The sequence below is a fragment of the Vanellus vanellus genome (genome assembly GCF_965231255.1).
Source record: "Vanellus vanellus genome assembly, contig: HAP1_SCAFFOLD_2322, whole genome shotgun sequence".
NCBI lineage: Eukaryota > Metazoa > Chordata > Aves > Charadriiformes > Charadriidae > Vanellus > Vanellus vanellus.
The window spans coordinates 176-12,571 of NW_028128240.1; the positions used below are offsets into that span (position 1 = coordinate 176).

Sequence of the window (12,396 nt, forward strand, 5' to 3'; positions counted from 1 at the left end):
CCCCCTCCGGCCCAGCCTGACCCCTTCACCAGGCTCTGCCCCCCCCCCCAGCACAGACACCCCCCCAAAAAACACCCCATCACCCCCCCATAGACCCCCATCACCGACCCCCCCCAGTGCCCCATCGCCCCCCCCATCATCACCCCCCATCACCCCCCATAGACCCCCCCAGCACAGACCCCCCCTCACCCCACTGTAGGCCCCCCCCAGTGCCCCATCACCCCCCATCACCCCCCCATAGCCCCCCCCCCCACTGTAGACCCCCCCAGTGCCCCATCCCCCCCATCACCCCCAGACCCCCCCCCCAAGTACAGACCCCCCCCTCACCCCCCAGCACGGACCCCCCCATCACCCCCCATAGCCCCCACAGACCCCCCCCAGCACAGACCCCCCCCCTCACCCCCCACAGCCCCCCCCGAACCCCCCCCCACGACACCCCCACACTCTCTCCCTTCTCCTCTTTATTGGAGCTGATGGCGGCGGAGGCAGAAGGGGGGGGGGGGATTGGGGGGGCGATGTGTGGAGGGGGGGGGGTCACCCCCAGATCCCCCCCCCCCCCCCCCGAGGGGGGGGTCCCACTCCCACTATTGACATTATGTACACAATCACCACCGCGTACAAAAATAAAAGCTCTGCACGACACGACCCCCCCCCCCCCCACTGCCCCCCCCCAGGACACCCCCCCCCAAAGAGCCCACCCCCCCCTTTCCAGGCCCCCCCCCCTCCCCCCCGATGCCCCCCCCCCAAATCCCGCTGCTACAAGGCCACGTCATGGGGGGCACAAGCCAAACCTGACCCCCCCCCCCCAAATTTTTTTTTTTGGGGGGGGGGGGTATATCCCCCCTCAACCCCCCCCCAGCACCATTGCACACCCCCCCCCCCCAGCAGTGCCCCCCCCCCAAATGAAGGGAGCCCCCAGCCCCGATGCTACAGTACAGTGGTCAAAAAGGGGGGGGGGACACGACCCCCCCCCCAAAAAATAAGCCATCTCACCCCCCTCGGACCCCCCCTAACACCCCCCCCCCAATGGGGATTTTTGGGGGGGGGCACCTTGTTATTGCTTCACCTCTATTGGGGGGGGGGAGTCCCCCCCCATTATGGCCTGGACCCTACTGGGGGGGGGGGGGGGGGGGGATGAGGACCCCCCCCAAATAGAGAGGGGGACCCGCCCCCAGGGGCAATTGGGGGGGGGTGGGAGCACGATTTGGGGGGGGGAGGGGGGCACAAATTTTGGGGGAAGGGCAAAATTTGGGGGAGGGGGCACAATTTGGGGAGGGGGAGGTAATTTGGGGGGGCAATTCGGGGGGTGGGCAGCAATATTTTGGGGGGGGGGGGCAACCCCGGGGGGGGTTCCCTGTGCAAAAAGAGGGAACGAACGGAAGACTTTGGGGGGGGGGGGGGAATATACACACACAACCCCCCCCCCCCCAAATTTAGGGGTGTGCCCCACCCCCCTACCGCTGCCCCCCCATCTCCCCCCCCCCCAAATTGCCCTCCCCCCCCCCCGGATAAATGGCTTTTGGGTGACAGACCTGGGGGGGGGGGGTTGGGGGGGGTGACACCCCCCCCCCTTTTATTTTTTGGGGGGTCTGTCCTTATTTTTCTCTCCCCTGGGGGGGAAGAGGGGGGGGGGGGCGCATTTTATCTCTTTTTTTTTTTTTTTTTGGCTTTTCCAGTTGGTTTTGTTTTTTTTTTTTTAAAAATACAATAAAAATTCCCTCTCCCCCCCCTCTCCCCCCCCCCCCCCCCCCCCGGCGCTGTCCTCCCCCCCTCCCCCAAAATAACACCCGCCCCCCCCTTCCCCCCCCAACTTAATTAAACCCAAATTAAAAAATAATTAAATTAAAATAAAAATAAAATAAATCTGTGTTCTGCTCTGGGGGGAGGGGGAGGGGGGGGGTCACCGTGACCCCCTCCCCCCCCCCCCCCCCAAAAAAAATGTACAAGGAGGTTTTGGGGGGGGGGTGAGGGGAGGGGGGGGGGGGGTGTCACCAATCCCCCCCCCCGAGTCCGTTCTGCTCTTCCTCCTCCTCCTCCTCCTCCTCCTCGGGGGGTCTCCCGGGGGGCTGTTGCGGGGGGGTGAGGTGGGGTCTCCGTGGGGGGGTCCCCATGGCGGTGGGCGCCCCCCCGTCCTCCTCCTCCTCCTCCTCCTCCAGCGCCAGGTGGAACTGGAAGCGGTGGGGGGGGGACTGGTCGGGGGACGCGGTGGTGGTGGCGGCGGTGGCGGCGGCGGTGGGGGGGGGCGATGGGCTGTGGGGGACGCGGTGGTGGTACCAGTCCCGGTTCTCCTCCAGCGTCTCCAGGATCTCCTGCGCGTCCGGGTGCACCAGGTCGGCCCACGTCTCCCACAGCGGGTGCACGATGTAGTCGATGAAGCCCACCTTGAAGGGGGGGGGGACATGTTGGGGACACGTCGGGGACACATCGGGGACATGGGTCGCGGGGGGGGTGGTCTCAGTAATGTGTGTGGGCACTGGGGGTCCCCGGTGGCAGGAACACATGCTTGGGGACGTCATGGTGGCACCAAGATGGTCGCTGTCACCATGGGATGCTCACTTGGGGACGGCATGGTGGCACCAAGATGGTCGCTGTCACCATGGGATGCTCACTTGGGGATGGCATGGTGGCACCAAGGGTCCCCGTCCCCATGGGATGCCCAGTTGGGGACATCAGGGTGGCACCTAGGGTCCCTATACCCATGGGACACCCAGTTGAGGACATCATGGTGGTACCAAGAGCCCATGTCCCCATGGGATGCCCAGTTGGGGACATCATGGTGGCACCAAGAGTCCGCATCCCCATGGGACACCCAGTTGGGGACATCATGGTGGCACCAAGAGTCTGCGTCCCCATGGGATGCCCAGTTGGGGACATGAGTTTGGCACTGTCCAACAGACTGTCCCCACGTCTCCCACAGCGGGTGCACGATGTAGTCGATGAAGCCCACCTTGAAGGGGGGGGGGACATGTTGGGGACACGTCGGGGACACATCGGGGACATGGGTCGCAGGGGGGGTGGTCTCAGTAATGTGTGTGGGCACTGGGGGTCCCCGGTGGCAGGAACGCATGCTTGGGGATGTCATGGTGGCACCAAGATGGTTGCTGTCACCATGGGATGCTCACTTGGGGACATCATGGTGGCACCAAGATGGTCGCTGTCACCATGGGATGCTCACTTGGGGACGGCATGGTGGCACCAAGATGGTCGCTGTCACCATGGGATGCTCACTTGGGGACGGCATGGTGGCACCAAGGGTCCCTGTCCCCATGGGATGCCCAGTTGGGGACATCAGGGTGGCACCAAGGGTCCCTATACCCATGGGACACCCAGTTGAGGACATCATGGTGGTACCAAGAGCCCATGTCCCCATGGGATGCCCCGTTGGGGACATCATGGTGGCACCAAGAGTCCATGTCCCCATGGGACACGCAGTTGGGAATATCACGGTGGCACCAAGAGTCCGCATCCCCATGGGACACCCAGTTGGAGACATCAGGGTGGCACCAAGGCCCCTGTCCCCACAGGATGCCCAGTTGGGGACATCATGGTGGCCCCAAGAGTCCATGTCTTCATGGGACGCCCAGCTGGGAATATCATGGTGGCACCAAGGGTCCCATCCCCATGGGACACGCAGTTGGGAATATCACGGTGGCACCAAGAGTCCGCGTCCCCATGGGACACCCACTTGGGGACATCATGGTGGCCCCAAGAGTCCGCGTCCCCATGGGACACCCACTTGGGGACATCATGGTGGCCCCAAGGGTCCGCGTCCCCATGGGACACCCAGTTGAGGACATCATGGTGGCCCCAAGAGTCCGCGTCCCCATGGGACACGCAGTTGGGAATATCATGGTGGCCCCAAGAGTCTGCGTCCCCATGGGACACCCACTTGGGGACATCATGGTGGCCCCAAGAGTCCGCGTCCCCATGGGACATCCAGTTGGGAATATCATGGTGGCACCAAGAGTCCGCGTCCCCATGGGACACCCACTTGGGGACATCATGGTGGCCCCAAGTGTCCATGTCTTCATGGGATGCCCAGTTGGGGACATCACGGTGGCACCAAAAATCCCTGTCCCCATGGGATGCCCATTTGGGGACACCCAGCGGGGGCCATTCCGGAGCCACCTCAAGTCCCCGTCCTCCACATGGGGCCGGTGACGTCGACCGCCCGGTTGGGTCCCCTCTGTGTCCGTCCCCCCCGTGTTCCCCCCGGTGGCCACCGCGTGTCCCCATACCTGGGACTTCTCGACGGAGGCGGTGTGCTTGTCGCACATGGGGCTGATCTCCATGCCGCGCTCCCGCTCCCGGTCGCCCTGCCGGAAGAACTCCTCCATGATGCGCTCCGTCCACTGCCGGTACAGCGCCAGCGGCTTCGTGGGATTGCTCAGGTCCGCGCAGTGCACCATGTTCCGCAGGACCTGCCCGGAGACCACGGGGACAACGCCACCGCCGCGTCACCAAGGGGGGCCTGCCCGGCCAACCCAGGTGTCCCCAAGGCCAAGATCTCCTTGACCAACACGGGTGTCCCCAAGGGCACGTCCTGCCTGGCCAACCTCGGCCTACACCGAGGCCAAGACCTTCCTGACCAACCTGGGCCTCACTGAGGACAAGACCTGTGTCACCAACCTGGGTGTCACCAAGGGCAAGACCTTCCTGGCCAACCTGGGTGTCCCCAAGGTCATGTCCTGTGCGACCAACCCAGGTGTCCCCAAGGACACATCCTGCCTGGCCAACCTCGGCCTACACCAAGGCCAAGACCTTCCTGACCAACCTGGGCCTCACTGAGGACAAGACCTTGCTGGCCAACCCAGGTGTCCCCAAGGAGATGTCCTGCCTGGCCAACCTCGGCCTACACCGAGGCCAAGACCTTTCTGACCAACCTCGGCCTACACCGAGGCCAAGACCTTCCTGACCAACCTGGGTGTCCCCAAGGACACGTCCTGCCTGGCCAACCTCGGCCTACACTGAGGCCAAGACCTTTCTGACCAACCTGGGCCTCACTGAGGACAAGACCTGTGTCACCAACCTGGGTGTCACCAAGGGCAAGACCTTCCTGGCCAACCTGGGTGTCCTCAAGGTCATGTCCTGTGCGACCAACCCAGGTGTCCCCAAGGACACATCCTGCCTGGCCAACCTCGGCCTACACCGAGGCCAAGACCTTCCTGACCAACCTGGGCCTCACTGAGGACAAGACCTTGCTGGCCAACCCAGGTGTCCCCAAGGAGATGTCCTGCCTGGCCAACCTCGGCCTACACCGAGGCCAAGACCTTCCTGGCCAACCTGGGTGTCCCCAAGGTCATGTCCTGTGCGACCAACCCAGGTGTCCCCAGGGACATGTCCTGCCTGGCCAACCTCGGCCTACACCGAGGCCAAGACCTTCCTGACCAACCTGGGCCTCACCGAGGCCAAGACCTTCCTGGCCAACCTGGGTGTCCCCAAGGTCATGTCCTGTGTGACCAACCCAGGTGTCCCCAAGGACACATCCTGCCTGGCCAACCTCGGCCTACACCAAGGACAAGACCTTCCTGACCAACCTGGGCCTCACTGAGGACAAGACCTGCGTCACCAACCTGGGTGTCCCCAAGGCCAAGACCTTCTTGACCAACCTCATGACCTTCTCTGATGGGGCGACTCCACCAGTGGAGAGGACAACCATGGATGCCATCTGTCTGTCCTTCTGCAGGGCCTCGGATGTCCCCCCCGTCCCTGTCCCCCCACTTTGGGACAATGGGTTTGCTGGTGGCTCTATGGGGAAGAGGAACTGGCCGGCTGGTGGCATCTAGAGGGGGTTGGTCAACAGCTCCACGGAGCTCCACGGGGGTGTCCTGGGACAGGCGCTGTTTGGTATTGTCACCACCCCATGGCCCTCCCCGACCCCCCCCCCCCGCCCCGGTGACCCCCCGCCCCACACCTGGATCCGGTCGGTGTAGTTGTCCAAGAGCAGAACTCCGGAACTCGTCACCTTTTTGGTCTCCACCATGGTCTTGAGGTCGGCCAAGAGGCTCATGTGCTTGGACATATCGGTGGCCAAGACCTGAAGAAGACCCGTATGGAGTTGGGGGGTGGTTGGGGGGGGTCGGGATGTGTCCCCACCCCACAGAAAGGGGTCCGAGGAGGGGGTCGTCCCACCATGTCGATGACCATCTTGCGCAACGTCTGGCGTTGGCGCCTGCTGAGGTTCTGGAAGATGTCACAGTTGTCCTCCTGCAGCAGCTTAAAGCCCACGGCCAAGTGGTGGTTCTCCAGCACCGACTCGTCGTTGTACATCAGCGCCAGCTCCGAGTCTGCGACACGCACACACGCGCGTACGGACACGCACACGCGTGTGCGAGGCGTGTGGGAGGCGTGCGGGAGGGCGGCGCGGCAGGAGGTGGTGGGGAGGGGAGGGAGGGCGGGAAGGAGGGGGGGCGCGGGAGTGGGGAGCGTGCAAGGCGAGGCGACGTGTGTGTGCAAGGCGAGGCGTGTACGTGTAAGGCCACATGTGTCTGGAAGGTGATGTGCGTGTGCAAGGTGACAGGTGTGCGCGAGGCGACGTGTGCATGAGGCGACGTGTGCGCGCAAGGCGATGCGTGTGCAAGGTTACGTGCGTGCAAGGCGATGCGCGTGCGAGGTGACACGTGCGTGCGAGGTGACGTGTGCCTGCGAGATGACGTGTGCGCAAGGCAACGTGTGTGCGCGAGGCGACACGCGTGTGTGCGAGGCGACGCGAGGCTGCAAGGTGACGCGTGTGCGAGGCGACATGCTTGTGTGCGGGGCGCTGCCCACGTGCCAGACGACACGCCTGTGCCAGATGACACACGCGTGCGAGATGGCGCAAGGCGGTATACGTGTGCCAGACGACACGTGTGCGTGCGCTGCAGCGCGCGTGCGCAAGACACGCGTGTGCAAGACGATGGGCGCGTGCAGGATGACCCACGCGCGGGACAACACGCGTGTGCAAGACGAGGCGGGCGGGCAAGACGCCCCGCGACCGCCCGGCGGACACGTGGAAGACTCCCCGCGGGGGACGTGATGACGCAGGCGTGTGGGTGACGTCACGCGTGTGCAAAACCCGTGTGCGCAGCCACTCACTGGTGTTGATGAGGAACTGGTTGGAGACGCCGGGGTGGTCCACGTCGTGGATGGCGGCGGCGAAGAGGGCGGCCAGGATCTCCAGGTCGGTGAAGACGGCCTACGGCACACGCGGCGTCAGCGCCCCACACGCGTGTGCGTGTCACCCCCCCCCCCCGCACCGGGGACACCCCTGGACACACCACCCCACGGCGGGTCACACCACTCCACCACGGATTCCATCACCCCTCCATGGGTCCCACCACCCCGCTATGGTTCCCACCACGCCGCTATGGGTCCCCATCACCCCACAATGGGTCCCACCACCCCATGAAGGGTTCCACCACTCCGCTATGGGTCCCACCACCCCATGAAGGCTTCCATCACCCCTCCATGGGTCCAACCACTCCGCTATGGGTCCCACCACCCCACAATGGGTCCCACCACCCCATGAAGGGTTCTACCACCCCATGAAGGCTTCCACCACCCCGCTATGGGTCCCGCCACCCCGCTATGGGTCCCACCACCCCATGAAGGGTTCCACCACCCCATGAAGGGTTCCACCACCCCGCTATGGGTCCCACCACCCCGCTATGGGTCCCACCACCCCTCCATGGGTCCCCATCACCCCACGATGGGTTCCACCACCCCATGAAGGGTCCCACCACCCCATGAAGGTTACCCATCACCCTGCTATGGGTCCCACCACCCCACTATGGGTCCCCAGCACCCCATGAAGGGTCCCCAGCACCCCGCCATGGGTCGTCTCCACCCCATGATGGGTCCCACCACCCCGTGAAGGGTTCCACCATTCCATGATGGGTTCCATCACCCCACATGGGTTCTCCACCACCCCGTGATGGGTCCCACCACTCTGCTATGGGTTCCATCACCCCACATGGGTTCTCCACCACCCCGTGATGGGTCCCACCACTCTGCTATGGGTTCCATCACCCCACATGGGTTCTCCACCACCCCGTGATGGGTCCCACCACTCTGCTATGGGTTCCACCACCCCACATGGGTTCTCCACCACCCCGTGATGGGTCCCACCACTCTGCTATGGGTTCCATCACCCCACATGGGTTCTCCACCACCCCGTGATGGGTCCCACCACTCTGCTATGGGTTCCATTACCCCACATGGGTTCTCCACCACCCCGTGATGGGTCCCACCACTCTGCTATGGGTTCCATCACCCCACATGGGTTCTCCAACACCCCGTGATGGGTCCCACCACTCTGCTATGGGTTCCATCACCCCACATGGGTTCTCCACCACCCCGTGATGGGTCCCACCACTCTGCTATGGGTTCCATCACCCCATGACAGGTCCCACCACCCTGTGATGGGTTCCATCACCCCACAAAGCTTCTCCAGCACCCCGTGATGGGTCCCACCACCCTGCTATGGGTTCCATCACCCCACGACTGGTCCCCCCACCCCGCCGTGGGTCGGGGGGCTCACGTCGAGGGCGGGGGTGGCCAGCAGGACGTGGGTGGACTGCATGACGTCGGCGGCGTGCAGGCTGTTGTGGTAGGCCACGTCAGCGTGGTAGTGCTCCTCCAGCGTCAGCGTGTAGGTCAGCAGCGTCTCCACTGGGATCTTGAAGGTCTTCACCAGTTCCCGCTCCTACGGTGGGGGTGTGTGTGTGTGTGTGGTGTCAGACTCCCATCCCCCCACCCCCCCAAAACCTTCCCATCCCCCCCAATACTCCCCATTCCCCCCCCCAGCCCTCCCCACCCCCCCCAGCCCACCTTAACCCCCCCCAGATGTCCCACCATCCCCCCAACCCCCCCAAAACCTCCAAACCCCGTTCCCACCCCCTCGAACCCCCCCCAACCCCTCCCATCCCCCCAACCCCCCCCCTCAGCCTCACCCCATCCCCTCCCAACCCCCCCATCCTCACCCCAACTTTCCCCATCCCCCCAAACCCCCCCATTCCCATCCCATCCCCCCAAACCCCCCTCATCCTCACCCCAGCCCCCCCAGATGACTCCCCAATGCCCCCATTCCCACCTCCCCAAACCCCCCCCATACCCCCAAACCCCCTCAGCCTCCTCCCAACCCCCCCAACCCCCCAAACCCCTCCCATCCCCCCCACCCCCCCCATTCCCACCCCCCCCAAAACCCCCCCAAACCCCCCTCCACCCCAGATGCCTCTCTGCCCCCCCATCCCACCCTAAACTGGGTCCTGGGGGGGGGGTTGGGGAGGGGATGGGGAGAGGATGAGGGGGGTTTGGGGGGGTTGGGGGGGATGGGAGGGGATTGGGGGGGTTGGGGTGGGAATGGGGGGGTGGGGAGGGAATGGGGGGAGGATGAGGGGGGTTGGGGGGGATGGAGGGGTTTGGGGGGGTCGGGGTGGGAATGGGGGGAGGCTGAGGGGTGGTGGGGGGGGATGGGAGGGGGTTGGGGGGGTTGGGGTGGGAATGGGGGAGGCTGAGGGGGGGTGGGGGGGGATGGGAGGGGGTTGGGGGGATCGGGGTGGGAATGGGGGGGTGGGGAGGGAATGGGGGGAGGCTGAGGGGGGGTTGGGGGGGATGGAGGGGTTTGGGGGGGTCGGAGGGGTTTGGGGGGGTCGGGGTGGGAATGGGGGAGGCTGAGGGGGGTTGGGGGGCGCTGGGGTGGTTTTGGGGGGGGGTCCTCACCTGGAAGATGGTGTACATGATGCAGCTGAGGGAGCGGTTGTTGGAGTATTCGGAGACGCGGAAGATGTTCAGACCCCACTTGTTGAGGCTGTCGAGCTCCTGGGGGGGGTACGGGGGGGGGGGGGGGAAATGTGGGGTACATGTGCTGTACCCCCCCATCTTCTCCCCCCCCCCTCCCCTTACCCCCATTTCCCCCCGTCCCCCATCAATCCCAGTGCCCCCCATCACCTTTCCCAGCAGCTCCTCCCGGTCGGTTTTGACGCCGAAACGGGGGACGGTGGACCCCCCCGGGTTGGAATCGGGGGGGGGGGGCGGCTTCTTCACCCCACTGATCTGCCCCATGGGGGGGGGCGGCTGCCGCCGCTTCTTCTCCCGCTCTTTGGGGCCGGGGGACGGGATCTCCACCTCGTGCTGCTTGTCTGGGGGGGGGGACGGACGACACACATATGGGAATGGGTCATGGGGGTCTCCTGGGGGGCTGGTGGGGGTCCCAGGGGGTCTCTGGGGGGTCCTTGGGGGTCCCTGGGGATTCCTGGGGGTCCTTGGGGGGCCCAGAGGGGCTGGTGGGGGTCATTGGGGGTTCCAGAGGGGCTGGTGGGGGTCCCAGGGGGTTTCTGAGTGTCCTTGGGGGTCCCAGGGGGGCTGGTGGAGGTCCCTGGGGCTTCCTGGGGGTCCTTGGGGGTCACAGGGGGGCTGGTGGGTGTCCCTGGGGGTCCTTGGGGGTCCCAGAGGGGCTGGTGGGGGTCTCTGGGGGTCCTTGGGTGTCCTTGGGGGTCCCAGGGGGGCTGGTGGGGGTCCCTGAGGGTTCCTGGGGGTCCTTGAGGGTCCCAGAGGGGCTGGTGGGGGTCCCAGGGGGTCTCTGGGGGTCCTGGGGGGGTCTGGTGGAGGTCCCTGAGGGTTCCTGGGGGTCCTTGAGGGTCCCAGAGGGGCTGGTGGGGGTCCCAGGGGGTCTCTGGGGGTCCTGGGGGGGTCTGGTGGGGGTCCCTGAGGGTTCCTGGGGGTCCTTGGGGGTCCCAGAGGGGCTGGTGGGGGTCCCAGGGGGTCTCTGGGGGTCCTGGGGGGGTCTGGTGGAGGTCCCTGAGGGTTCCTGGGGGTCCTTGGGGGTCCCAGGGGGGCTGGTGGGGTCCTTGAGGGTCCCGGGGTGCTGTTGGGGGTCCCTGGGGGTCCTTGGAGATCTCTGGGGTGCTACTGGAGGTCTTTGGGGGGTTTCTGGGGGTCCCTGGGGGTTCCTGGGGGTCCTGGGGGCAGTCAGGGGAGTCCCTGGGGGTCCTGGGGTTCTCTGGGGGTTCCTGGGGGTCCCGGGGGGTCCCTGGGAGTCCTGGGGGGAGTCAGGGGGTCCCTGGGGGACTCTGGAGAGTCCTGGAGGTCCTGGGGGGCTGGGGGGGGGGTCCCTGGGGGGCTGGGGAGGTCAGGGGGGTCCCTGGGGGGCTGGGGGGGGTCAGGGGGGTCCGGGGGTGGTGGGGGTCTCACCCAGGAAGGTGCTGGAGATGTACTCGGAGACCTGGTTGCCAGAGCGGCTCATCTCGGAGAGGTGCGTCAGCTCCCGGTTCAGCATCCTCTTGAACTGGGGGGGGGGGGGGGGGTGAGGGGGTGAGGGACACCCCCATATCGTCCCCCGCCTGTGTGACACCCCCCACCCACCCTCCACATCGTCCCCCGCCGCCGGGACCCCTCCAACCCCCCCCCAGGGATGTGGGCTTGGGATGGGGACAGGGACGGGGATGGGGACAGGGACGGGGACAGGGATGGGGACAGGGATGGGGACATGGGGACAGGGGTGGGGACAGGGATGGGGACGGGGACAGGGATGGGGACATGGGGACAGGGATGGGGACATGGGGACAGGGATGGGGATATGGGACAGGGATGGGGATATGGGACAGGGGACGGGGACAGGGATGGGGACAGGGGACAGGGATGGGGACATGGGGACAGGGATGGGGACATGGGGACAGGGATGGGGATATGGGGACAGGGATGGGGACGGGGATGGGGACAGCGATGGGGATATGGGACAGGGATGGGGACAGGGACACGGGAATGGGATGGGGACAGAGGACAGGGATGGGGACATGGGGACAGGGATGGGGATGGGGACAGGGACGGGGACGGGGACGGGGACAGGGACAAGGGCATGGGGTGGGGACAGAGATGGGGACAGCGATGGGGATATGGGACAGGGATGGGGACAGGGACACGGGAATGGGATGGGGACAGAGGACAGTGATGGGGACATGGGACACGGACAGGAAGAAGGTCATGGGGTGGGGACAGGGATGGGGACAGGGATGGGGACATGGGGTGGGGATGGGGATAAGGGGATGGGGAGGGGACACAGGATGGGGACACGGGACACGGGATGGGGACAGGGACAAGGATAGACATGAGGACAGGGATGGGGACAGGGATGGACAAGGGGACAGGGATGAGGACACAGATGGGGACAGGGATAAGGATAGACATGGGGACAGGGATGGGGATAGGGACGGGGACAGGGATGGGGATGGGGACGGGAAGGGGACGGGATGGGGACGGGGATGGGGACGGGGATGGGGACGGGGATGGGGACGGGATGGGGACGGGATGGGGACGGGATGGGGACGGGGATGGGGACGGGATGGGGACGGGGACAGGGATGGGGATGGGGACGGGAAGGGGACAGGGATGGGGACGGGGATGGGGACGGGGATGGGGACG

General features: G+C 65.8%; 1 protein-coding gene across 1 annotated transcript; it reads right to left on the minus strand.

The window, feature by feature from the left end:
- Nucleotides 1-1,988: 1,988 nt before the first annotated feature.
- Nucleotides 1,989-11,261, minus strand: LOC309684641 (3',5'-cyclic-AMP phosphodiesterase 4A-like; the record flags this gene model as incomplete). The annotated part of the gene is made up of 9 exons (XM_082500514.1): nt 11,170-11,261; nt 9,928-10,118; nt 9,700-9,798; nt 8,519-8,683; nt 7,075-7,174; nt 6,133-6,287; nt 5,915-6,037; nt 4,239-4,421; nt 1,989-2,381 (listed from the first exon to the last, which is right to left on the minus strand). The coding sequence occupies exons 1-9, from the start codon at nt 11,252-11,254 to the stop codon at nt 1,989-1,991; spliced, it is 1,494 nt and encodes a 497-aa protein (XP_082356640.1). The 5' UTR covers nt 11,255-11,261.
- Between the last annotated feature and the right edge of the window lie 1,135 nt (nt 11,262-12,396).